The following is a 27,206-nucleotide window of genomic DNA, read 5'->3' on the forward strand; positions in this document are numbered from 1 at the left end:
AGAGCAAAAGAAGTCGGAATGGCAGGCAGCTGCTCCCTTTTTAAAAGAAGTCTGTCATCCCTCCCAGGGGTCTCTAGGGCTCCCCAGGCCTCTCCTGCCTACCCCACCCCATGCTCATTAAGGGGAGTGTTGCACAGGATTTAAAAGGAAGCAGCAGGGAAGGGCGGATGCCAGTCTCCCAAAGTGAGGAACCCATCTGGCTTAGAGTCCAGGCCAGGTGAAGCGAAGTCAGCTCTGCCAGCATCTGGAAGGAAGTGAACTGGCAGAACTGGTCAGTCACAGGCCCTGGGGGACCGCACAGTTGCTGACAACATTCTGCTAAGCAGTGACTCTTGAGGAGTAGAATACAGGCCCTGCTCAGAGGCAAGCACGCTGAGGCACCGAATGTCTAGATCCTCAGGATCTCCTGGATCTCCTGGCCCCTGTGAATCCTACGGCGGGAAATGCAGAGGCTCCAGCGCAGGCCGGGTCGGGGAGATGCAGCTGCTTCAAGCCTCCTTGGGACAGGGATCTCTCCTTCCCCCGGGGAGCGTGTGTGAGGAGCCCCTGAGGGAAAGAAAGGCGACAGAGCCCGGAAGAATGGCAGAGGCAGGTTTAATGGTGCCACCTTGTCTTTTTTGTACAGTGTAATGAGCCAAACGAAAAAAATGCAAGTAAAAAAAAAGTTTAATCACACAGCACTTTATACAGATATCTTAAGCAGTAGGCATTCACATCTCCACGTGAACAACGCACTGGGAAGCACAGCCCCACCGATCACTCTGGGACTTCCTCCAACAAGATACCGACTCAGCTCCGAACGCCGCCGCGGCCGCCCTCCGGCCGTCCTTCCCGCGCCGCTGCCGGCTGCGTGGTCGTGGCAGCTCACGTGTGGAGCCAGCGTAAGGCGGACAAGACGTGTCATGCTTTGGCTTCTTTTTTTGTCTTTTTTTTTTCTAGTAAGAGTTAATATCTTTGCTTTTGAGATTTATTTTCTTTCACCCTTAAATATTACATACATACACGGAAAATTACACAGCTGCGATGTGCCCAGCGGCACCCCCTCAACCCGGAGCTTCACATTATCAGACGCTTAGAAAACCTGTAAACCTCTGGGCCCGGCTCTGGGAGGAGAGCCCTGCCGGCCGCCTCTCTACTGCGCTGAGCCTGCGGAACTTGTCAGCGAAGGGCTGACGGGAGGCCTCGTTCTCGGCAGAGAGAGAGGGCTGGCTCCGTGCCACCTCCCAGCGCTAGCCTTTGATAGTGGGAGGGACAAAGTCTACGCGGAGGCCCCAGCATGTGCCCTGGCCTTGTCCGTGCAGCTGCTCCTGCCCCCGGGGCCCGGGGATGGGGCTGAGCAAGGAGCAGACATCAGCTCAGTCTGAGAGGGCCAGGCCTTCGAGCCAGAGCTGCCAATCCCCGGCCCCGTGGGGCAGGAAGAGCAAGGCACCTAGAGCTGTCAGCTCCCTGGTCCTCACTCCGTGTTAGCGCGTGAGGGCCGCCACCTCTCCTGGGTGTCACCCTGAACCCAGCCTGGTCCCAGCCTCTCTTAGACAGCGAGTTCAACAGGCCTGAGGGCTCTCCCATGTAAACAGGCCAGAGTAGGGCCAGGAGTCGGCAACGGCAGCTACAACTCCCAAGGGAGAGTGCTGATGTTGGGGGGACGAGGACATGACTGGTGGCAGCGGCAGGAGGGCCTGGGACACTAGGAAGCGACAGTGGAACTGAAGAGGATGAAGGGGACCAGGGGACCGGCTGGAGCCACCCACACTTCATGCAAGGCACACCCACTCGTCCCGCTGGTCTGCACACACTTGGGCCCAGAGTCCTCCCGCGTGTCAGGCCCCAGGAAAAGCCCACCTCCGACCTGAGGTGGAGACGGCAAGGGAGGAAGTGCTGGGGCATTCTGCCCAGGGTGACAAGTGGAAAATCAGCAAGAGGGTTCAGATTTTTGTCGCTACAGGAGACCTGCCTGTTGAAAGATTGCTTCGGAGGAGAGACGGCAGCATCTCAACAAGCTTCTTGCACTTCAGCATCAAACTCACCTTGGGAAGAAGAGGGCAGTGGTGGGGCTTGCACTGGGGACGGAGGAGCAGAGGGAAGAGGGGAGATTCCAGGGGAGGAAGTGAGCAGGCAGCAGCTGGCCTCTCCCCATCCTGACGCTCCTTCCACGAGGGCTGGCGGCTACTTGTCCTCGGTGCGCTCGGGCATGCCCGCCTCCGTCAGAGCGGCCCGGAACTGCATCAGCACCCCCCGGATGCTCTTGATGAAACCCTTAGAAAGCGGGAAGAGAGGGAAGCCGATGTCAGGGTAGCCACTCTTCTCAGGCAAGAAGCTCCGGTAGCTCTTTCTCCGCTTCTTTGGTTTGACACTGGGTGGCACCGAGGCGTCAGGCGCGGCCTCCGAAGTCTGGTCTGTGTGGTCCCTGCTGGCCAAGGCCGGGCCCTGCGCACCGCTCTCCGAGTCTGAGCCCTGGGAGGCCTCTCCGGGGGCCAGCCCTCCGTCCTCAGGTTCTTCTCGGCTGAAGTCTGAGAGCTCGGCCATAGCAGGCGGCTCTGGCGAGCTGCTGTCCTTGGGAAGCCCATTGGGCAGCGCCTGGGCCCTCTCCCGCAGGGTGTGGGTTTCCAGCCACGACTCGATGCGGTTCACCAGCCGCCAGCCGCCAGTGCTAAAGTGCTGCCGGATCTCCTGCTCGAAGACCTCGGGCGGCCGCCGCACCAGCTGCGTCATGGACTGCACCACGCGGATCAGCGCCATCTCGTTGTAGCAGCGACTGTTCTCATAGCCCTCCTGCAGGCCGCGGTCGCTGTCGAAGCCTGCCTCATTGTAGTACGGTTCATTCACCAGGATGAGACCTGTGGGAGTGGAAGCCCATCAGGGCCGGCCCGACCTTGGCCCCCCAGGGGACGGCCCAACTGCCAGACTGGAGGTGGGGGATGTCAAGGCCAGGGGTGCCCTCCACAGCCCTCACTCCACCCCTGCCCACCATACCTTGGATGGAGATGAGCACCTGGAGAAGGCTGGATTTGCTCGTCCACCTCTCTGTCCCCTGGAACACACACACAGGGTCGTCAACTCTGTCCCAGATGCCCACCCAGACTGGATCCCCCCTGCTGACTGGGTGCCGGCACTGCACCCACCTTTCCAATCCAGGTGCCCAAGAGGCTGACGCACACCTTCCCATTGTCATACAGGTTGGGGTTCAGGCGGCCACTGCACTGGGAGAGGTAGCAGAAGTGGGGGGGCACGGCCGGGTAGATGTTGGGGAGCTGGATGTCAAACAGGTAGAGGCCGTCCTCGTATGGGGTGCGCGTGGGGCCCTTGATTAGGGCGGAGAAGAGGTCCTAAAGGAAAGCGGGAGGGAAAGCTGAGGTCGGCGTGGGCCTCCACACACAGCGTCTGGTTCTGGACTTTTCCAGGGTACCATGAGGCTCGAGTGGGAGCAGGCAGCACCCTGGGCCTCCAGACACTTCCAGCAACAGAAAAGCTAAATGCAACTATCTCTGTGTAGACCTACTTGGCTCCTTTAACTCCTGGCATGAAAGGAATTTTCCAAACTTGTTTTTAGCCTACTAGGTTTTTTCCATATAAATCATTACTTACACATGGCACTCCTCAAAATACTTGGTGTGACCGCCCCACCCCCAACAAAGCAAACAAGAATTACAACCAATTAGAAAGAACGTTCCAGGATGGTAAGGCTGCACTTGTTTTTAGGGAACTAGAGGGCCTCGAGGATCCGAACTCGGGAAAATTCTGGGAGACCACTAGAAACACAGGCTGTAGATGACCAGGGAGACTCCAGATGTCAGAGAGCCGCGCTGCGTGCCGGGGCGAGGTTGGGACCGCTGCCCGGCAACGTGCCGGTGACCCATGAGCTGGAAGACCCTGAGGGCCCAGTACTGGCTGGAGTCACGAAATCCCCTTATTACTTGCTACTGGGGCTGCTCTGTGGATCTCAAGGTGACACACTACTTCCTGTACTCTGTGAGCGAGGTTTGGGGAAAAAAACAGAACAAAAAAAATACTGTCCCCTTCCTCCGTCAGCAGAACTGAGTCAGGCTAGAATTTTCAAAAGGAATTTTACTAAAACCCAAGGAAAACCAAAAGTATTGTCCGAATAAAATAAAAGTATTGTCAGGAACCTCGAGCAGCCCCGACCCCGCATGGGCTCCAGGCCCTGCCCTGTGGTTTCTGGTTGCCTGCAGGCCTGTCTCAACAGCGCCCCTCTCTGTGGTCCTTCTTCTTTGCCGCTTGCTCCAGGCTCTGGGCTAGAGCTGGAGCCTTGGTCACACCCAAATTCAGTGTCTAATGTGGTGCCCGGTACACAGCAGGGGCCAGTGAAAGACTGCTGAACAAATAAGGTGGCAGACAGATGGGGCTTGTCCCTTCCTGGAACAAACAAGGATGCGCTCACACACCTCCAGCAGCATGACTCAAACCCAGAGCCCAGGACACAACAAGAGGGTGGGAGACAGTGTCACGTGGCCACGGAGGCCACAATATTCTGTAGCCAAAAAGTAATGAACTACATCGCTGAGTCAACACTGGTATGCCTCAAAAATTACCCTTTTGAGTGAGAAAAAAAGCCAGCTACAGATGATGGGTACACAAATGTGCTATTCCTACAGAACAAATCACACAAAATAGGATGTGTTTGTGGCGATGCGTGAACACATAAAAATATACTAAGATCATCTGGAAGGAGACCCATGAAACTCTTGACGGCCCCTCAGCCTGGGGACAGGGCGAGGGTGGGTCAAAGGCAACGTTAGCTTTTTCTGTAATGTTCTGATTTTTCAAAAAAAAAAGATTCAGGTAATAATTATACAATTTAAAGCTAACTTTGAAAAGGAGGAGCACGTGATCTAGAGACACACATGGGACTCTTGTCGGGCCTGTGGCTCACCTGCCTGAGCCTGTTTACGGAGCTGTGGGAGGCCCCTCAGGCAGCGAGCATCCACACAGCTCGTCCGCACCCGCCCACGCCAAGCCCACACCAGGTTACTTGCCATTCTGTCCTCAAAAGTCTTGACCATGATGCCGTCAGGCAGCGAGGTAGCCAGCAGTGCCATCTCCTTCCGTACTGTACTGAAGAACTTCTTGGCTTCTGGAGGCTGGAACTCAATTTTCTTAAAAGAGTGATTTGCTGGAGGGGGAAGGAGAATGGTCAGCCCCTCACGGCGAGCTCTGGGGACTGCATCTGGAAATGCAGTTGCTGCCCTTGGGAAGCTTGGCCCGGAGGGAGCAGCTGCAGGAAGCACTCCCCGGACAGCTGAATAAACCCACACGATTCCCACCCACCTCTCCTGGCATCGGGACAGGTGACCACACCAGGGAAATAGTTTCCTCCCCCGGGTGGCAGCTGGGACTCGGCCACCTGGCTTCCAGATGTGTTAACACAAGCAGGGCGGACTCACAGGGCGCGAACTCCAGCACCGAGAAGACCTCGCCCTTGGCGCTGGTGAAGGTGACCCCGGGCTTGCCACCGCACTGCTGGCACAGCACCGGGGTCTCGCTGGGCCACTCGGCCTTCACCGGTGACTGCCCCTCGGGCTTGTCCTCCTTACGCTCGGGGTCTGGCATCGCCTCCATCTTCTCCTCCTCTGCGATGGCCACGTTGTCCAGGGTCTTCTTGAGGTTCTCCTGCAGCTTCTTGATGTCATCCAGAAACTTCTTCTCCCGAGTGGGTTTCTCAGGCTCCACAGTGGGGGAGGTGGGCGAGCCCGTCAGAAGCTGCTCCACCGTCATGTTCTTGAGGCTCTCCAGGATCTTGATGGCCTCTTTCAACTCCCGGAAGCTCTTAGGCGGCCCGTCCTTGCCAGCCTTCTCCATTAGCCCAGCCACAGGGGTGGCCATGGCCACAGCGCCCTGGATGGCGGCCGTGGCAGCCTCCTCACTGATCACCACTCCCTTGTCCTCCTCCGGGGCCACTGGCTGCTCAGTGGCTGGGATGGGGGGCTCTTCAATCTTGGGGTGTTCATCTTCCACCAGCCCATTGTCCGTCTCCCAGCTGTCACTGTCATCTTCCCACTCGTCAGAGGACGCCCCACTGGTGCTGCCTTCTACCGAGTCGTAGTCTGACTCCTCGATCTCAGACTCGATGTTGTACAAGTGCTGGGGAAAGGGGGGGCGCAGGCAACTCAGAGGCGCTCTGCTGGGGACCCCAACCCTGGGAGCTGATGGTAATCGGAAGCACTGAGGCCTCAGCGGCTAACTCCACCCTTCCTCCCCTTTCTGCTTGGGCCTCTGCAGGCAGGCCTCTGAGCTAGGTGGTCCCTAGGCCTCTGAGAGGCACCTTTGCCCACCCCAGCCCCGCCTGCAGGGCCCGAAACCCAGCCAACAGCCTGTTCCAGTCTCCTTGCCATTGAGTGTACTTGGTCAGCACCCCTTGTGGGACTGCCTTGGGAGCTGCGAACATGTGACAGGAGGGGGAGGTGTAGGACAGCTGGGCAGTGTCACTTCCCGGTCTGTCCCTGGAATGGCCTCCCAGATGAGGGGCAAGCCACTCCCTCCCCACCCCTTGCTGCACCAGGAGAGGGGAGGTGGGGTGTCAGGATCAGCTCAAATGAAGGGGAAAGAAATAGTGCTGAGAACAGCCTTGCCACTCAGAACCCATTTGCTATCTCTTCCTTATCTGTGAAAGTTTTCCTAGAAATGTCAATGGGAAGCTCTCTCCTGTAGGAAGCAAACTGCATTTCCCTAGCATAGTGAGGTGGGGATCCAGGCAAATCTGGGAAGTTTGTAAAAATCTACATGCCCCTGGGAATCTGGGGCAAGACTGACCAGCCAGTTGTGGACTGCCCCGCTCTCCTGACTCTCTCACCCCGGGGCCTTGGATATAATACTGCCCTTCATTTCAAGCTTTCCCTGACACCCACTACCCAAGAGAAGACTCCCAAGCCAGGAAGATCCGAGAGACTGTCTTCCTGTTCCTTGAGCTCCCAGCCCAGCTGCCAGTCTGGGGCCAAGTGGTTCACATCTTGGTCTTACCTGGGGTAGGATGATGGTCTTGGAGTTGTCAGCCCACACCACCTCTACCTTACTGCTGACATCCACACGGGCCACCTGGCCTACCGACGGCTGCAGGGCAAATGGGACAGGGTCAAAGGTGCAGCTCTCCAGGAATGTGGGCAAAGGCGAGGCCGTGAGAATGGAAGGGATGTGGGCGCCAGCCAGAAACCACTGTGAGTAACCGGAGCAGGGGACCCTCTGGTTGAAACATCTCCAACCTTGCTGTCCACTGAACCCCCAACTCCCTTCCTGCCTTCCAGTCTCTCTAAGCTTCTGGTAGTCCCAGGATGGGGTTCCAGCCTTGGGACTTCTGTTCCCACTCTTCCGCTGTCTGGAATCTGCTTGACCCCACCCAGTGTCCTCGGTTGTTCTCCAAGGCCCAGCTCAGATGCCACCTCCCCAAGCCTTTCCTGGGCTCCTACAGCACATGCTCACAGCACTTAGGGCAAGGAGCTGGGCTTCCCTGATAAACAACCAGTGGAGCTCAGGGAGCATCTGTGCGAATGAGGTCTGATCCAGCAGGCAGGTGAGTCCTTGTGCAGGTGGTCAGGCTGAGTGGCAGCCCCACTGTGGACAGCTGCTCTCCTGGGGAAGGAGCTTTGGGTAGACAAGCTGCCCAGAGGACTTGCCGGCCTCAGCTCCTGGAGCCACCTGGTGGCACCACCCGGTACTGCAGCTGCTGCACTGGACAAGGAGCAGGAACCAGAACTGGGAAGGAGGGTACCTCATCCTCCTTGTGAGGTGCTCCATCCTCAGTGTTGCCAATCCGGATGACGATATCAGTTGTGCGGAACCGAAAATCAGGGTGATCGGCAATGTCATAGACGCTCACGTCTTCCTCTTCCCCAATCAGCTGGGGCACAGGAAGGGGTCGTGAGTCCAGGGGCCCTCCACCCAGCCCACCAGAGCCCACCGTGAAGGGGATGCACGGGGCAGCACACACTCACCTCCACGTCGTCCCCACTTGGCCGCAGCTTGAACCACTTCACCATGCAGGTGCGGCCCACGTGGTCCCCAGACTGCACCACACCGTAGACAGCGGGGTCCGGACAGCTCTGGACTGGGAACCCAGAGGAGGAGATGTAACTGGTTAAGGAACCCTGGCAGTGAACCTGCCACCCCGTCACCCACTGCACGTCAACCATAGCAGGGCACAGGACTCGCTGGGTCTGGGGCTCAGTCAGGGGAGACCAGAAAGGCTCCCCTGATCTTCGATAGAGTAAGCCACCTTCAAAGGGGGAGCCTCCTTGACCCCCAGACCTCGGGCCCATTCTTCCGAAGTCCCACCCTGGCCCTGGGCGGGGACATCCTGGGGCGGCACTACCTCGCTTATCCACCACGAAGTCTCCGGGGCAGAACTCGTTGTTGTCCAGGTGGTGCACAGGGAAGAGGTCGTTGGAGCGGATGTTACACTCCACGGAGCCATCCTGCCACATCACGTCTGCCGACGTCATGGTGGTCACCACCTCCACCGCCACCCTGCAGGGCAGGGCCAGTGAGCCAGGCCTCCCAGATGCTCCCCACAGGAAGGGCAGGTACTCTCTCTATCCCCCACCCCCACGGGCTTGCTAACCTGCAATTCTTAGCATTAGGCCAGAGGGAAGAAAGTCAGCGGACGCTCCCCTCGTTTCCATGCCCTGCCACCTCCTCTGGGAATGGCCCCTGTCCCACCCCCTGCTCCCCTCCCAGGTCCCTCCTTTCCACCTGGCCAACCCCAGGCACCAACATCTTATTGGCTGGATGCCCATCTTCACAGGGCTTGCAGATCATGTGTGCGCCTATGCGCACATGAGCCCGTGTGTGCCTGTGTGGGGAGCCGGGGGGTGGTCTCAGGCTCAGTTTACCTGTCCCCCGGCTTGAAGTCCCGGGTGATTTTATTCTTCTTCCTCTTGTGTTTCCGCTTTAGGTTTTTGATAGACAAGGGGATGCTCTTCTTGCGGCTGGCGCCACTGCCGCTCTGGGAGGAGGTGGTGGAGCTGGCGGAGGAGGTCACAGAGCTGGTGTCGTCCGTGTCGTCGGCGGCCTCATCATCCGCGTCCTGCTCAGCCGAGTGCAGCCTGTCGTCCCCACCCTCCTTCAGCAGGAAGGGGGGCAGCTGCTCACTCGCCTCATGGGCCTCGTCGGGCCCCTCGTCCTGCATGTCCACAGGGCTGGTGGACCCATCCGGCGTCTCCTCAGGGCTGGCGGACCCCGTTTCACTCCTGGCTTTGGCCCCCGCTTTCTTGCCGGGGTCCTCCGTGGAGTGGTCCCGGGAGCACTGGGCGTCTGGGGAGCAGGACATGATCCTCACAACCTGCTTCTTGAGGAGGCGCTTCACCTGTGGGCACAGAGCAGGGGGGGCGGGAGCTGTGGGGAGCAGGGCCGACGGGCCCCGCCCTGGACGTGTGGGACTCCCCGGAAGGCCAGACCCCAAGCAGCTTGGTCTGAGGGGTGACAGCTATACACACCTAACTGGCCTGCAAGGGTCATCAGGGCTCCCCCCCAAGGCCTAAAGCACAGACCTTCCTGGCTGTGGAAATGGCTCAAGGCCAGTTCCTCAAACGCCCGCCAAGCCCCAGCCCCAAGGACATACCTTCTTGGCCATAGAGCCCTCCCCCTGGGCGCAGTGTTTTTCTGGACATTCACAGGCAATCTTGGCCGGCTCTACCTTGGCTGGGAAGACATACAGACAGCGCTCCCCAAGCTGCCGCTGAGCATGGTCAAAGCATCCGAGACGCTTCACCCTGGGAGGGGAGGGGGGGGAAGCGAGGGCTGGGCCAGCAGTATTCTCAGCCCCCTACGCCTGTGACTGTGGCCCAGGCAGAGTCCTTGGGGTGGAGGCAGCAGGGGCATGCTGGGCCACTCACCTGCCTAGGTTTTCCTGGGTGATGACAGAGGGCGGGGGGCTGACGCTGTCCGTGCCCCCTGGACAGAAGCTCTTGGTAATCCATGTGACTTTGAGCTCTACAACCTGCACCTGGGGATGGCGGGCAGGACGAGGCCACTGTCAGCAGGTTCTCAGCAGCTGTCCAGACCCCAGCTGACCTCCACAGCAGGGAGAAGGTCTTCATCTTAGTGCAGCACCAAGTATGGACACCCTCACTGCTGCCTCCTCACCACCAGTCAGGGCCCAGCAGACCTGCCACTCCCACCGTCCTACCCTGCTCAGTCTGGGTCAGTCAGGCTGGATGACATCTGCCTCCTGGTGACCCCGTGGCCACAGCCTGCATTCCCTTTACCCTCAGAGCAGGCCCACTCTGGGCAAGGAAGACTGGGCAGGAGCTCAGCTCCTGGGCGCAGAGGTCAAGGTCCTCATTCCCACCCCGCACCCGTTCCTACCTCTTCCACTACCACTCGGAACTTGCTCTTGGTGCTGAGCACGGGCTTGACCCCTGACAGCCACTGCACGCTGGAGAAGATCTTGGCAGGGCCGATGAGCACCTGGCCCGGGTAGAAGCCGTAGGAATCATCAAAGAAGAGACCCTGCAGGATTTGGGGCCAGAGGAGAGTCCCTGTGAGCAGTGCCTCCTCGGGCTGGTGCGCTCCACTCCCGCACCCCCCACTCTGTGCCTGCCCTCTCCACGCCTCACCCGGCCCCTCCTGCCCCCACCACAGGCCTCCGTGCTCCACACTCCCTAAGGCTCTGAAGCAGCGTATCTCAGACCTGAGGTACACACAGATCACCAGGGATCGTGCTGAAATGCACGTTTAACCCATTCTGCTTGACAAGCTCTCAGGCCACAGCAATGTTGCTGGTCCAAGGGTGACTTTGAGGACTAAAGCTCTAAATGGCAGGGGTCCCCAAACCTGTGTGATCACACACACTCCCTTGGTATACTTATTTACAAATTGTGTCATGTCCTATTGTTCTAAAACGTTGTATTGTAGGAAAATACCGCATACACTCAAGAAAACGGGAGATTTGAAAAGGATGAGAAAAGTTAACAAAGCAAAGTTCTCCTACTTGTTGCCATACCCAGACTCTTAGACCTTTTGATACACGCCCGCCCCTTTTCTAGGAAAGCACTGGCCTAGAAGCAGTGGTTTGTCTGGGCCAGCTACACGCTCTGTGCTCAGAAGTCCTTCCTGCACAGCTGAGGGGGCTGAAGAACAAGAGACTAGACACCCCCCGACCCCCCACGCCTCCTCAGACGGAGCAAACGTACAGAGTCGCTGACGTGTGGACAGACGTCGTAGAGCTTGGCGCCATCTTCAGTGTTCATGGAGCACCTGCAACAGGGAACAGGGGCTTGGTCTGCACCAGGACATGGCGCCTGAGTCTCAGGGGAGGCGAGGCAGCCCGGACCCACTGTGGTGTTAGTCAGTATCTCACAGTTATCCCGGGGCATTAATATGTCAAAATGTCCTAAAATGGTGCAATCCACCCTGTGCCCATGCCTCAGTCTCTGCACTGGTACCAGTAATTCTCCTAAAGCAAAGAAAATTCCACCCCTGTATCTGAGTGCTCACCACCATTAAGATGCCTAAATAAAGCATTAGGCCCTCGCAGGGATCCTAAATGACAATGTTCCTCTCCCCAGGCCAAGACAGAGCAGAGCCAGAAACTGAGCCAGAGAACCAGGCCAGGGTGACAAGGAGACCAGTCCAGGGTCAGGCCCTGAGACGTGAGGCTCCGAAGGCCTGCAGCCCCTGGCACGGCCCTGAGGAAACCCGTTACACAGGCCCCAAGAGGAAACACCCCCATCCTCCCGCCACAGGCTGCCCCGCCGAATGGCAGCTCCTTCGTGATGAGAGCCGCACCTGGCACCATTGGACAGCTTCAGGATGATCTGGTTCTTCAAGTCGTAGACCTTCCCCAGCCAGCAGTCATAGGCAATGTAGTCCCCGTACATGAAGGGCTGCAGGCCAAGGGGACAGATTGAGAGATGACCGAAGACACTGGTGTCCAGGACACCCGTTGCTCTTGGCTCTAGATGGGTTGGACCTAGTGACTGTTTCAGCAGGCTTTTCTCCAGCAAGCTCACGCTGCACCGCAACTCCCTTCCCAGTGGGTGAGGGGGCAGCGGTGCTGCCTGGCAGTGATGGGAGAGTCACAGAGAGACAGAAGCTTGACTGCAGTCCAAGGACACAGGACACATGAGAGGGAGTGGGCTGGGGAGGCTGGTTACACAGTCAAGTAAGTAAAGGGATGTAAGTAACAGACAACTATGCTGAGGGTACTGAGCCAGGTCTCACCGCTGGGGAAGGTCCTCACTAATACGGAGGGGGGTGGGGAGAATCAGGTGCTGAACTGGAGCTGGAGGGATTAAGACGATCTCGTGTATCTCAACACACGCACAGAACAGCACTGGCGCACTGAGGGGTGTGCGCGTCCATGCACATACACAGATGTGTATCTCCCAGCGCCGCCCCGAAGAGGGCCCAGCAGCACTTAGTGCGCCCAACTTGCATTTGGTTCTATTCTCTGTAGAAGACCAGGGTTCCCTGGAGAAACGGCTGATTCCAGGGATGAATCAGAAAAAATACAGGATGGAAAGTAAAAAAGTATTCAAAGAAAAAATGGTAGGGACATGTCAAAAGGACACAGATGCCAGCTTGAGGGTTCCTACTGGCCAAATCTAGGATCACTTGAGCAACAAATCAAATAATGACAGTAATGGATTACAGCCAACTGAATAAAGCAGAAATCTCTGCTTCTATACTGATGTAAAAAAATGGATAAATAAATGGGGCAGAAAGTACAGCTCTTGCATACAGCAGATGCCAAACTAATAAAGACAAGCAGGCAACGATGGAGTCATAAAATCACCATTTAGCGCCATCAGAATACTCGCTGGTTCAGGTGGGAATTGTTAATGGAAGCTAAGGCTGGCAGATTGGGGTTTGAGAAGCACCAACTTATTGACACAATCCTAGAATATCTCCCCACAAACTGATACAATCACTTGCAATGGGGTGCATGCTGACTTCACGGCAGAGCGGCTCGGCAGAACCTGGCACGACTGGGGAGCAAAGTGAACGTGCCCCCGCTGCGGCCAGGGGACGTTCTGGGCCAGGAAGAGCTCAGTGGCACTTCTGGGGCAGTCCTGCTGAGAACGCAGGGCCCGAGGCTGGGCAGGGTCACTGGGGTATGGGAGACAAAGCAGGACTGGGGAACTGCTCCCAACTGGAGATCAAAGAGTTGACAACTAAATGCCAAGTGTCTTCCTGATGGAATCCAGGGTCAGAAAGGGAAAAATGATATTGTGGGGACAACTGAATGGGGTCTGTGGATTGGACAGTAGTGTATCAACTTCCTAATTTGGGGGCTGGATAGTGGTTAAACAGGAGAGGGTTTCTGGTTTTGGGAAATACACACTGTAGTGGTTAGGGGTCATGGGGCATCGTATCTGTAGCTTGCTTCCAAATGCTTCAGGAAAGGGGGGGTTGGAGAGAGAGAGACAGAGACAGAGACAGAGGAGGAAAGATGCTGGAGCAAGTGGAGAGAAACGTCACCAGTTGAGGAACCTGGATGCCGCAGGGGGACACAGGTACCCACAGCTTTTCAGTGAGTGTGAAATCATTTAAAAAGTGATTGAAAATAAACTGATTCCCCCCAAAGAAAGCATCAGAGGAGAAAGGACACCAGTAATCCATGCTGGAGATGTAAGGACTTCTCCCGACCTCATGTTTATTAAATGGCTGACTCACGAGAAGCGGCGATCAGGCTCCGAGGGAGCGAGCTGACCACTGGGCCCTGCTGTCTGACCCGGGAAGGTGCAGCACCTCTGTGCCGCGGAGCGAACCAGAGGCCCGAGTGGGCTGATCAGCAGGGGGCGGGCGGGTGGGGCTGGCTCACCCAGATGTGCTGGAGGTCCCTGCTGTTGACAGGGTAGATGATGCAGTTGGTGCCGATGAGCTTGACCGCACAGTCGATGCTGACGTCAATCACAGTGCCGCACTGGCTGTCCTGGGGAGGAGAAGGCATCCAGGCCCGAGCAGGCGCCCAGCGCCGGCCACCAGGGGCCCTGGCCCAGACAAGCCCCAGGCAACCCCCCACTGGGTGGGACGCAGGACTCACAGTGGATCGCATGTGCCGGACCACATCCCGGGGCACCACGGAGCGGTCCTCCAGTTTCAGCTGTAAAGGGAGCACAGGTGAGAGAAGGGCCTCTCAAGTCACGACAGAATGCAGCTTTCTCCAGCGTCTCAGTGAGACGTGACATGCACCCAGCTAAGCCCACAAATCCTAACCGCACACACCCTCTAACGGCACCCAGATCGAGTCGCACTCCAGGTACCATCCCTCTTTGAAGGCAAACACTCCGCTTCCCGGAGGTAACTCTGATCACACTGAAAAGTGTGGCTAAATGACAGATCATATACGGCCTCCTTTAACGAGAGATTTAACAGCCAATTCCACAAAGAGCAAAACATCTTGCTGTGAGTGAAATCCGTTTTCCACCTTCCGCAAGCACTAGCCCTCCGACCCTGCTGCTGAGCACCAAGTAGGGTCGGCCAGAGGAGGAGCGTGACACCGGGCTGTCGGTCACCCTGAAGCCTGCTATCACCCGGAACCACCTTCTAATCTGGGCTATCCTTCCTGACCAGCCGCAGCTGGCTCCTTATCCATTGCACTGCGGAGGGCTGCAGACTGCTGAGTAACTCTCAGGATGGCCAGCTTCTGGAGACTGGCCAACTGCACAGCAAGCACCTGACCCATCCCTCCAGGGACACCCAGCAGCCCCAGGACAGCCCGCTCCCTCTGCAGACACTGGATCCCCACAACAGCCTGGGCAGGGGACACTTCTCCACTGGGTCAGCGGGTCTTCTTTGCTGGCTCCCCAAACCTGGGGCTGCCCCTCCGCAGTCCTTCACTGCATCATGATACCGGCTACATCTGACTGCCCACATCCTTCGCATAGGCACCTCTAAGACCCTAAGCCACGGGGACAGAGAGCTGTTCCCTCAGACAACGCGCACCTGAACACTCCTCACAGTCCCTCTCTACCCCAAGTCCCGGGGCCTGGAATGGTGACCTCTGTGAGGGGAGAACTGAGATACTGAAAAGGGAGACACTGGCTCAAGGTCACCAAAACAAGCCCCACTATTAGGGGTATGTGGCTTACAAAAAAGTAAGGGGGAGGCAAGGGGCCCGCCATCAACAAGCGACAGAGATTCTCCTACAGGGAACACAAGTCCATGATCCCAATGAGAGTGAGCCTGGGTGTTAAACCCGCTGGACACGTACCCAGGCTGGCGCTCAGAGCACAGATGGTCTCCGAGCGCCTGGCGCACAGGAAGCATTCAGCCAACGCCAGCTGCGTTCACTCCCCTGGACGACCCGCCGAGTTCAGGCTCTGACCTTGTCTCCAAGACCCCAGGAGACTGCGAGGGGCCACATGGAGCACTGCTAAGGGTGTGCTGGGATGGCGGTGCCACTTTTCTATTTCAAAGAACTTCCCATCCCTCTCTGCCCAAATCCTTGGTTGGGGACATGTATTTTCGGTGCTGTCCCATCCCATCTCAAACCTCTGCTCCCATTTTAGAGTTCAAAAAGCCACAACTGCAGGTCTTTCCAAGTTTCCATAGAAACCAGAAGTTGCAGTGAGGGGAGGTCCACTGGGAGAGGGGCTGTGCCGTGTGGGGCTGGGTGTGAGCTGCAGCAGCGGGCAAGGCCACCTCGCCAGCTCAGGGACCCCTGAGAAGAGACCCAAGGTCACCCCAACCTTGCAGTTTGTGTCAGTCCTGGACAGAGCTGCCAGTAAACGAAGGGAGTGGCCCAGGCACAGACCCCGAACCAGTGCAGCCTTTGACGGGACGCTGCCCGGCCTCACAGCTCCCGCCTCACAGCTCCCGAGGGGCTGGGGAAACTGAGCAGGGACCACACAGCCAGTGAAAGCTGGCATTGCTGCAGGGCCAGAGGCGGGTTTTCTCTTTCCTCCCTTTGCAGAACCTCCGCAGGGCTGGCGGGCTGGCAGTTCCCAGTGTTCCCGGGAGAGGGAGCCTGGTTAGCAAGCGTGTCCTCTCGGATGAGGCTCCCCTGACCTGCGTGTGGCCTTTTGCCAGAGTCTGACTCTGCTGCTGGGTCTCTGGGTGCTTCTAACCTTGCACAACAGTGACGAGGAGGAGCAGAGCGGGCAGGAGCGGCAGGGAGAAGGGGTGCCATGGCCACTATTTCAGCTCCATTCCCTTCCCTTGGGAATTCCAGAAACTAAGGTAAAGATGCCTGGGGGAACTAAGACAGCCTACAAGCCTCTCCATTCTCTCACACCCCCCCTCCCCACTCCCTGCGTCTCAGCACACCCCCACCACACCAGGGCCGCGCTTGTCCGTGTGCCTCCCCCTGGGACAGCGCCTTCCCAGGGCCCTGAAGCAGTCACTGCTCCGGCACCACAAAGGCTGTCAGAGCCCCCACCCTGGAAGGAACTTCTGCCCTGGAGAACCTGGTACCCATTTTACTCCAGGTGCGCATTTTACTCCAGGCAGTGTTCTAGCACTTTCTGTTTTAACCTGAGAAATTCTCCACAACGCCATGAAACAAGTATAGTGTCATTGTCTTCACAGATACGTGAGTAAACTGAGACAAAGAAAAGATAAGTAAGTATTCAGGGTCACACGGCTCCTAAGAGGTACAGAGGGACCCTGAACTCAAGGCAGTCCAGCTCCAGAGTCCATTCTCCTAACCACATAAAAGCTCATCTCTCCCCAGAGATGCAGGGGTAAGAACAGAGTAAAGTATATTTTTGGCAGGTCCACACATTCCAAAAGACAGTAATTCTTCTGGTTATAAAAGCAGTAAGTGCTTCACTCATTTCTGGGGCACAGGGAAGGCAGCTGCGGTGTCCTCTGACTACAGGTGCCGCCAGGGTCCTGGGCGCCTGCCGAGGCCGCCAGGTGGGAGAAGACAACTCTCGGCATTTGGTCCTCCTCCGCTCACACCCTGGGGAGATCAAGTACCCAGATCCTAGGCGCCAGACACCCCAAGGCTACACTAGAGGGCGCTGTGCCCGCTCTAGGAAAACTGCCAGATTCCAGAGTAAAACTGAACCATGAAACAGAAACACGTTTTCGTTAGGTGCATCCTGAATGTGGTATTAAAAAAAAAAAATTACGGGGGCAGAATCTGATGTGGAAGATAGACAGATTTTAACTGTCATCACAGGCTCTAAAATTCTGAACAACCTCTGAGGTGGTGAATTGTTAAACATTTCATGAGGAAGAGCTATAGCTCACAGAGGTTTCTAAACAGAAAAATAGACCAGAAAGATAACATGACAAAATGCTAAAGTGCCTCAGTGAAGAAAGCTACAGATGATTTTTAAAATGAACAAACATTACTTTGGACACTTAAAAAAAATTTTTATTGAAGTGTAGTTTTTTTGGTAAACAGTTTATTTACACACATTGAGAGAGTAATCATTTTAAAATTTACATATATGCACTGTTCATTGTTTCTAAGAACAGTTTAGAGCTTTAGCCCTTTAAACTTACATAGTTATCACAGGAATAAAGCCAACCACAAAATAAGAATAAATAAAATGTAGTAATCCAATCATAAAGGACAGTCAAATGTACTTATACATATTCAAGAAATTAATCATCTAAGTTATATATAAGAAGTTCATTTGTGTCCCTCCCTTTTTTAAGATTCCACATATAAGCGACATCATATGGCACTTTCCTCTCTCTTTCTGGCTTACTTCACTTAGAATGACAATCTCCAGGTCCATCTATGTTGCTGCAAATGGCATTATTTTATTCTTTTTATGGCTAAGTAGTATTCCACTGTGTGTGTGTGTGTGTGTGTGTGTGTGTGTGTGTGTGTGTGTGTGTGTGTATACCACAACTTCTTTAACCAGTCATCTGTTGATGGACATTTGGGTTGTTTCCATGCCTTGGCTATTGTAAATACTGCCCCTATGAACACTGAGGTGCATGAAGTATAGTTGATTCACAATACTGTGTTAGTTTCAGTGTACAGCACAGTGATTCATTTTTGGTTTTGTTTTGCAGATTATATCCCATTGTAGGTTATTATAAGATATTGGGTATAATTCCCCATTCTTGAACACCTTTGTGACATGCCTGCAGGACGTGTCTTGTGGAATCTGAGAAGCCACATCCTCTGCTCCCACTGCCTCCTCTGGAAATGGGAGCAGCAAACATATCTGCCGCCAAGGAGAGGATTCCCACTCCTGCTCCAGGGGAGGAGAGCCAGGCTTCAGGGAGGACAGGCACTGGTAAGATAAGTCCCTGCTCTCACTCAGCTTCCATCCTAGTGCAGCAAAGGACACACATACACATCAGGTGGTGCTCAGTGCCACACAGAAAACCAAGGCAATACGGGTATGGGGTAGAGAGTCTGACAGTGGGAGAGGGGCAGAGTTATTTTAAGTGGGTGCTCAAGAAAGGTCATTCCAAGGTGATATGTGACCAGGGATCTGAGTGCATTAAGGAAGTGAGCCTTCCAAGCAGACAGAAGAGCTGCCATGAAGACTGCGAGGAGTGAGGCCAGCAGTGCTGCAACAGCGCAAGAAGGGGCAGGAGGCAGGGCCAGATCGTGCAGGCCTTAGAGACAGCTCATGGGAAGGACCTGTGAGTCCATCCGGAAGAGAAGGGAGCTTCTGCAGGTCTCTGAGCGGAGGGGAGTGTGGAAATAATCACCTGGCTGTCGGGCAGAGAACATGTTGTAGAGGAGGGTAGGGAGACACCAGATAGCCCAGTGGTTCCCTGGGCAACTCTGTCCCCAGAGGACATCTGAAATGTCTGGGAACACTTCTGGTTGCCACAGCTGGGAGCAGGGGCTTCTGGCTGGTAGAAGCCAGGGATGCTGTTAAACGTCCGACAGTGACCAGGACAGCCCCTCAACAGAGACAATGACCAAGCATCAGCAGTGCTGAGGCTGAGAAGCCCTAAGGCTGTTACCAGCAGAGCCTGAAATGCTGAGACTAGAGGTAGGTGAAAGGATCCCCTCTGGAGGGAGAGCTCATAAGGTGTTGCCAGTCAGAGAGCAACACGATGGCAAGGACAGGAGTGCGGGCAGCTGTCAGGGACAGCAACGTGGCAGGGGGGCCGGGCACTTCCGTCCCATCCCCATCTGAGCTCCAAGGAGCTCTGCCCTGGCCAAGAAGACAACCCTCCTCCCCTTGCCCCCCGACTGCCAGGGGCACACACGGCTCCTCTGAGCTGCGGTTGTGCCACAGCACTGAGCACTGCATGAACAATGAGCTGGTCCCACAGCCCCTGGTCTAGACCCTCATTCGTAATACTGCTCTTGACTGACCTGGAAGGACCCAAATTCACTGCATGAAAATGTCCCAAGGACAGAAAATGGCAAACTGAGGCTAATCGACAGGTTGAAAATAGAAGGTAGCGAAACAAGAAGCTACTATGAAGTGGACTGGAACGCCACATCCCATAGGACTGGATGGTCCCAAGGGCTGGCCTGCTGGGTGGAGGCCAGCACTTGCCCCAGGAAGAAAGGGTGGCTTCAAGACTGGTCACTGGCACCAGCATCCACCAACAGGGCTTCTCGCAGGAGAGGGGAAGCGGCAGGAAGTCCAATAAAAGCAGCTGAGCACGTGTCAAGGCTGGACGCCACCCGCCCACCAACGCCATCTCCTGTCAAACTCTGGCAAGGCCAAACCACAGGGAGATGTGGGTGTCCTTCGGTTCCACAGGAAGAAAACCACGCTGGCTCCTCTGGGGTTACTGATGTTGGCCATATCAGGTCCTCAACTGACAATGGGCATAGCTTCAAACAAAAGGTCCAGCAGTGTGCGTGCCAGCACCCACAGCCTCGGGGCGCAAGGACAAGCCAGCCCTGCATTGAGGCCCTGGTGAGTAGACAACGGGACAGCCTATGGTGGGCCCCGGGTTGGGCTGTACCCAGTGGACTGAGCCAGGCCCTTCCTGGGGAGGGAGGGGAGAGAAAAGTGGCTGGCCCAGGAGACATGGGGGAATGGGGCTGTTTACCTGGGCCAGGACTCAAAGAACAGATTCCTGGAAGGAATATGAGGTCAGACCAGTGCTGGAAATTTTCTATAAGCTTGCTACTTACCAAGGGCTAAAAACAATCTGAGAAACAGCATCCCTCCTGCCCCTCTACATGGCTTGAGCCGAGCCTGAGTCTAGACACACAGAAAAGGGTGAAATAGGACACTGGTCAATGGCAGGGGACCTCAGGGCCTCCTAACCAGCCCATCTCACTCCCTCAGCTGAAGCTATAGATGCTGAAAAAGGCCCCAGCCCTGCTCCCCTGGGTCCACTGGGCTGCGAGTACCCCACATCACTCTGGGGGCCGCCTAGCTGCACTACGGAAGGAGACGAGATGGAGTCAGGGGCATGCTGTTGAGTGCACGCGCAGACACCTCCCAGGCTGAGAAGCCCAACTCAGTTCTGGGGGTGGGAATAGAGCAAACCATTCAACAGCAACTTTGCTAAAACCTAGGATCGAGGTTAACAAAAAATTTTTTTAGTGCTTCCTACAGATTCAAGGCTAGAGAATACAAATGTAAAATAAGAAATGTACAGTCTTTAAAGAATTTACAGGGATCTGGTATAGAGCTAGGTGGAGAAAGGGAAGGGCGGGCCCAGTGATATTAACCCCCTCCCTCCAACGCGAGTGCAACTTGAAGGCCAGAGAAGCTACTATGCCAGACTGCAAAGTGTACCCCACAGCGCAGAATTCTGAAAAAGCCTTGGGCATCCTAGAACAGAATGCTCCCTAGAGCAGTGTTTTTCAAACTGAGGGTTGTGACCCATTAGTGGCTTATGAAATCAATTTAGTGGGTCATGGCCAACACTGGGGGAAGGGTGGGGAGGGAGAGAAAGTATCTGCGTGCACCACATACAATAAGGCTAGGTATTGTTTTGAGAAAACTTTTCCAGCTGCATATATAACATATATGTATCCTGGGTCATGATGTAAAACATACATTCTATGGTGGGTCAAGAAGTTTGAGAGCCCCCACGCTATCTATCTGCCCAGTCCCCGTACCCAGCTCTGCCGGTTCTCTCTGGCTAGGGTTTCAGCCAGTTACATTACATTGGGAGAGACATCTCTTCTGTCAGAAGCTGGTGCAGAGCCAAAAACAAGCAAACAACCAAAAAACCCAGGATCTAAATGTTTACATGTAATACTCTGCGGGGGCAGGGAACTTTTAACTCTTTCTGACATTACTTAAGATGTCAATAAGCTGACTTTCTGAACAATAAAATCGGAAGTGGCAGGAAATGGCACTAACTGGGGGGTGGAGCTGGGCCCCTCTTCCAGCTTCTTCCTAAGCCGGTTTCCAGCTCTGAATGGATCTGGGGAAAGAACTGGCCAGTGATTCTAGCCTATGCCAGCGTAACGACTTTCTCAGAGCAGTTGACCATCATGTGACCGAGTCCCCAGTAATCCAGCCATCAGCAGGCTGCCCACCTGAATGAGGACCGAAGGTTTTACCAGCAAACACAAATGGCCAGAGGCTTCACACGCCTGGGGCAGGAGGATGTGCCCCTAACTAGAAAATTCTGTCAATCACATGCTACAGAAACTATTCAACAGAAGCTCTGCTGAAACCAAAGACTGAGGCCGATCAATTCAATAGTTTTTGAGTGTTTTCTAGATTCAGAATGAGACAAGAATACAAACACACAGGTACGTGTCTTGGCTTGACAGAACTTACATTTACATGGGGGAGACAAAATGAAAACACGTGAAAATATTTATATGAGCAAATACACTGCTGAGCTGGGTGGAGAGACAAAAAGTCGTATTTCTAAAAGGCAGGTGAGGGAAGGCGAGAAGGGCCAGGCTGCAGAGGAAATGTCCACCAGAGATGCAAGGCAGGGATGCTACCCCACCTCCTCTACTTCAGATGGAAACTGGCCAGGCCTCTGTACTCTCAACCCCCAGGGGCAGCCCCGTCCCCAGGGACCCCTCTCTGATGGCACACCACAGACCAGAAGCCTGCAATCAGGGCCAGGCAATGCAGCATGATTGCATCACTGCCTGGAAACTGCAGCTGAGGCTTGCCAGCCTGCTGGAATGGCCCAGAGGCGCAGCCTGCCCAAGGGGACAGAGAAAGGGGACCGAGTCCAAGTGCCTGCTAAGTGAGGGGGAGGACTGGGGAGCTGTGTCTGGCAGCAGGCCGGCTGGAGCCTGGGCAGCAGAGCTGGGTCTCTGCAGAGGCTGCAGTGTCTGAGACGCAGCACATGCACTCTGGTGCATGCGGAAGGAACCCAGCACCGCACCCACCGGCCTGGCCCAGGGCTTGTCAACCTGGCTTTAGAAAGGATGAAACAGCTCAGGACTCCTGGGTTTGATGGGAGGGTACAGACAGGAAGCTCTAGAAGAGGAGGCATCCTTCTTCAAGAGGTTATGACTAGAAGGTAGAGAAGTAAACATCACAACTTCATGTTCTGTTCTTGGGGCCAAGCCGCTGGGCATCCCCGAGAGTGAGCAGAGAGCAGGCCCACTGTCCAAGCCCAGAGAGAGCTCAACACTGCTCTCCAGACCCCACACTCACTCCCACATGTCTGATGTCAGGTTAGTGTACAGACTGATGACCGGGGCTGGTAATCACAGACCCTTAAGGAGCTTGAGGGCAGGGAGAAGCCTATGTGCTCTGCCTCTTCCCATCCCCAGGTGGAGGCACCACTAAGGTCACTCTCACCCAACAGAGAAGGATGGAGGCATGCAGGGAGAGGTAAGTGATCTGTCCAATACCACCCGGCGCCAGCACTCCAGAGCCCTGGCCTAGCTTGTCCTTCCTTGTTTGGTGTGTGTGACCCTCCATGTGGCCCTTGCCAGGAGCATCTTCCTGGAGCTCATTGAAAATGTAGGCTCTCAGGTCCCAGTCCAGCCCTGCTGCCTGGGAATCCACAGGTTGACATGGTCTCCAGGTGACCCATGTGCATATCACCTCATCTTCACATATCAGGGCCCCTTAACAGAGGGAATCAGAATGGAGAAGGGCCCTAAGCCAGGCTCACTGCCCAATTGCAGTCCCCGGGACGGTATCCGGAAAATAGGCATTCTGAAAAATTTCCTAAAGTGATTCTGATATATATACCCAAATCCTGGCTACTCGGACAGGCACTTTAACGGCAGCAAGGGAGGAGGAGAAATAGCTAAAAGGGACAGTATCTGAGTCCAGAGGGGTAGGCTCACTCTCAACTCTGAGGGAGCCCACGTGGAAAAGACACAACCTCCCTGAACCCACACTGACCTCCACTTGTTCCTCAAACACCTGCAGTTACTATTTCAAGGAGATGAAATGGATACCCATCCCAGGATAGTGAGCGTCACTTGGGCAACAACTGGCCTGGCGACTCTGGCACGGACTGAATGGCTCCTGGGGGCTGCTATTATCTCTTGGTTTGACCGTTGTCTTAAAAACCTGATGGCTCACCCCTACGCCACCATCTATCACAAAGCTCACCCGTGGCAGCTCCCCTCTGTAGGAGCCGGCTCTCTGAGCCAGGACTAAAACACTCACCAACAAGAAAGCAGAATCCCTGAGGCTGGGAGGAAGCAGCCCCCGGCCCCGCAGGCAGAGTGAGATGAGGCTGCAGCTCGCCCGGCCAGAGGAGGTGGCCAGATAGCACATGAGCCAGGTCCTACAGAGGCCACAGGGCCACCACGCCCCAGCTACGTGTGCTGAGTAAGTCCCAGCACCTCCCTGGGTGTCAGATGCCTCATCTGGGACGGGCAGCTCTACAATGTCTCCAGCACCTGTCCCAGCCAAGGGGCCACGTGAACAGCCCATCTGGAATGTGCATCCCCACAGACCCCCAAGGGGGCTGGCTGAGAGGAAAAGATGGCCCTGGTCCACATGGCTGAGAAAGCCCCGTAGCAGGAGTGCTGGGCAAAGCCTGAACCAGGCCCCTGACAGTTTTCCTCCCTAGGACTTAGAGCTCAGCTGGAGAAATCATATACAAGAAAAGCATTTTACAAAGACTGAAACAAGATGCAAAAATTAACGTATGGGTGCATCTTGATTTAGATATCATTACTAAAAAGTCTTTTATAAATTGAAAGGATTTAGTATCAGAGAGCTGTTTCAAGAAAACCCACAAGAAATCTTACAGTATACAAATTACCACCCTCTTGTTTATATGGCCAAAATTCTCCTCCTTTTTAATGAGGACAGACACACCCACCCTCGGTGATGAGCAGATATGGCCAAGAGTGAGTCAGAGAGCGAATCAGAGTGTGTGGGAGAGGCTGCTCTGAGCTAGGTCACGGCTGTCACTAACGTGGCTACCTTGGAGGAGGTGCCACCCTGGGCTCTGGAGGGTGGGAGAGACAGCACTCCCAGGCTGAGGGGTCCAGCAGGCAGGTTCTCTCATGCCGGGGAGAGCCTGGAGGGAGGGAAGGGGTGTCTGAGAGCCTCACAGACCTCATCCAGTCCTCATGGCCCCCTCAGGAGAAAGGTCTCTGCATTTCAAACAGTAAACCGTGTGCAGAGGGTGGTCACAGAGCTAGGAAGCATGGAGTGAGCCTCTCCCCCAGTCGTCCTCCAGGGACCAGGACAGCCTCGTCGCCCTTACAGTGTCCGGGGAGAGGGTGACTGGTGAACAGACACCAGCACGCAAGACTCGGGCGCCGGCCTGATCGTCTTGTCTGTACAATTATGCATGAAACTTCCTTCCTCTCAGCTCCTCTAAGTCCCACTTAGGCAGGACTTCTCAGCCAGAACTCATGTTATCACAAATCTGAAGGAGGACACTCTTTCTGAGACTGAGAGATCAAAATTTATTTGAATGACTGGATATCCACTTCCAGATGCCACGTCTTAAAATCAGCACTGCAGGGAAGCATTCTGACTGACCACACTACTGTTGGTCTCTGAAGGGCAACTGGTGGAAACCAACCAACGGCCCCATAAAAACAGAGTGGAGAAGTCTAGATATTTAATTAAAAATGTTGAAATAGCTAAAGATTATGAAGAAAAATGGAGGCAGCCCCGACAGGTCCCTTGGGAGGAGGTCTTGGTTTTAAGGCAACTATCAGAATCCTCAGAGCCCTTTTAAAAATATAGATTCCTGGCTTTTTGTTTTGACTCTAAACCTATTGAATGAATCTCTGCGTGAAGCCAGGAATCTATTTCTCAGCATTCCCTGGGTAAGTCTAACCACCAGCCTGGTTAAAACAGTTCTACTTCAACCAATATGTACCCCTTTCTTCTAAAACAAAGTAGAACCCTGACTACTTCGGGACATTTGTTTTTAATTTTTTAAAAAGTTAATGATAAAAATCTGGAGCTCAAGATGCAAAAGCTAGGTGGACTGAAATAATTAACAAAATGAGAGAGCTGATACCACCTCTCAGTATCCCTGACACACTCCTCCTGCTGTTCAGCCCTTGAACAGACACACAGGCACCAGGTCCTCAAAATGATGTGGACCCAACATTGACCTCTGCTCAGGTGGTCCAGACCCTAATGTAGGTCAGTTTCCAGGCAGACACCAAGAACAAAGCCCCAGGCTCTGAGACAGCTTTTAGTACATGACCCTGCTGACCAAGAGTCATGGGACCTGACCCTGGCCAGCTGCTGCTTAGATAGCAAAGAACAGAACCAGCCAGCACGCATCCCTGGACACCCAGGGAACAAGGTTTTCCCCCATAAGAAATTCCAGGCAGGAAGGCAGCTCCTGGGCCCAACATTGTGACCACAAGAACATGATTTTTAGAGTTGGGTTATGGTACATACAACATGGCTCTTCCCACCTTTAAGAAGTCCAAGTGTGAGAAAGAACCACCCAAGCAGGAGGAGTTGCTGCCTAGTCCAAATCGTCCAAGACAACCACCAGGACCCCTCGGCTCACGACACTCCAGCTCCCCTTTCTTCACCTTCCCCACTGCAAACCCACAGAAAAATGACATCATCTTCAAGATGACGTCATCTCTGGTCAGCATAGGGCTGGAGCCTCATTCCTGCAGTGGCTCGTGACACCGAGCCTTACCTCCATCCAGAACAGCTGCGGCTCCTGTGGTCCACACTCCCAAACGCAGAGAATCAGCTACTCATCAATAGCCACACTGCAAAACGCATCCTACCTTCCGAAAGCAGACTCAGACGGAGTGGCGTTCACTCAGCACTGCTATTTTTGAAAATGCAAATATGGGAAGAAAAGGCAGTAAAAATAACACACCAGAGCCCTGGTCCAAAGCCGAGTCTTTTCTCAAGGGCCAGGGTCTCACGAGGTGCGGTGGGGGTGGCTGATCTTCCTATGGGGTTTTGTTTTTATTGTACCTGGGAGCTCAGAGCCCCTGCCTTGCTCACTCCCTGAGCCACCGCGCAGGCGGGTAAGGGGGATCCACACGAGAGGGGCGGGCAGTTTTCACGACCCTCCCAGCAGTGACTGTCACAACAACGTTGGTTCTCTGCTTTCCTCTATTCCAAAATGACATCTTTCCAAGACAAACTGGGGTGATTGCTGCAAACATTTCCCCCCAGGGAAGCAGGAGCTTGGCAAAGGCACAGGAAGCCAAGGAGGAAGAGATGCAAGACCCCTGGGATGGGAAGAAAGCCAGGGTCTCACATCACTGAGTGACGGTCCTAACAGCCAGCTGCTCCCAAACTGCTGACAGCCTCCTGAACTGGCCTGATCCACACTGTCGCTGTCACGGCCACTGAGAGCCCCGCAGACAAGCTGGCCCCACTGAGGGTCAGCAGACTCATCACTCCCCAGTGCCAACCTCGCCAGTCGTTCTGTCCTCAGCCACTCCATGTCACTAGAATCAGGTCAGGAAAGGATCAGGTAACCTGTCTTCTGAGCAAAAATTTCTAAGAATATCAAGCACAAATACTTAGCAGCCCATTTCTGGGCTGAGTTCGTGGTAACTGGTGTGGCTGGGAAAGCGGGAAGGACTCTGCACCACTCACTGGAGAAAGGTGAGGAGGAAGCACCTACTGGCACTGTAGGCTTAGCTCCAGCAGGCCCCTTCGTCCTCTAGCAGGAGGTGGAAAATAATCACAGCCGCAAGGTTCCCAGAGCTGAACCCAACTGCAAGAAAACACTGCGGAGTGAAGTGACAGTCTGCCGTCAGTCTATGGCTGACACTGCATGGTCATGACCCCTCCAGAGACTGAAACACCAGCGACATCCTCATCGAAGCCACCAGAGCACAGAAGATGACTTGAATGACTATTTTCTGTTCTCCCGAGGATGGCAGTAATTAGCACCACTGAGATGCATTAGTGCATCACCACGGATGCACTGGGGCGTCAGAACCCCTGGGTGGGTGAGTAGGGCTGGAGACGTGCCGTAGGTATGCATTACACCTTTTATGGAAT

General features: G+C 55.0%; 1 protein-coding gene across 2 annotated transcripts in view; it reads right to left on the reverse strand.

Moving 5' to 3' along the window:
* Positions 1-2,024: 2,024 nt before the first annotated feature.
* Positions 2,025-27,206, reverse strand: part of UBE2O (ubiquitin conjugating enzyme E2 O) — a 53,429-nt gene continuing 28,247 nt past the window's right edge. Inside the window, exons 2-18 of one of the 2 annotated variants that reach the window (XM_072939627.1) lie at positions 13,994-14,053; positions 13,772-13,882; positions 11,734-11,831; positions 11,139-11,202; positions 10,312-10,455; positions 9,840-9,949; positions 9,641-9,716; positions 8,838-9,310; positions 8,318-8,472; positions 7,941-8,053; positions 7,718-7,846; positions 6,973-7,062; positions 5,400-6,096; positions 4,992-5,128; positions 3,120-3,323; positions 2,971-3,028; positions 2,025-2,834 (exon numbers count right to left, since the gene is read on the reverse strand). In XM_072939627.1, coding sequence (XP_072795728.1) covers positions 2,164-2,834; positions 2,971-3,028; positions 3,120-3,323; positions 4,992-5,128; positions 5,400-6,096; positions 6,973-7,062; positions 7,718-7,846; positions 7,941-8,053; positions 8,318-8,472; positions 8,838-9,310; positions 9,641-9,716; positions 9,840-9,949; positions 10,312-10,455; positions 11,139-11,202; positions 11,734-11,831; positions 13,772-13,882; positions 13,994-14,053 — 3,390 coding nt within the window. In that variant the 3' untranslated portion in view covers positions 2,025-2,163. Of the gene's footprint in view, positions 2,835-2,970; positions 3,029-3,119; positions 3,324-4,991; positions 5,129-5,399; positions 6,097-6,972; positions 7,063-7,717; positions 7,847-7,940; positions 8,054-8,317; positions 8,473-8,837; positions 9,311-9,565; positions 9,717-9,839; positions 9,950-10,311; positions 10,456-11,138; positions 11,203-11,733; positions 11,832-13,771; positions 13,883-13,993; positions 14,054-27,206 lie in introns of both variants that reach the window. The other variant, XM_072939626.1, reaches the window with a different exon arrangement.

Source organism: Vicugna pacos, chromosome 16, assembly GCF_048564905.1.
Source record: "Vicugna pacos chromosome 16, VicPac4, whole genome shotgun sequence".
NCBI classification, from domain to species: Eukaryota; Metazoa; Chordata; class Mammalia; order Artiodactyla; family Camelidae; genus Vicugna; species Vicugna pacos.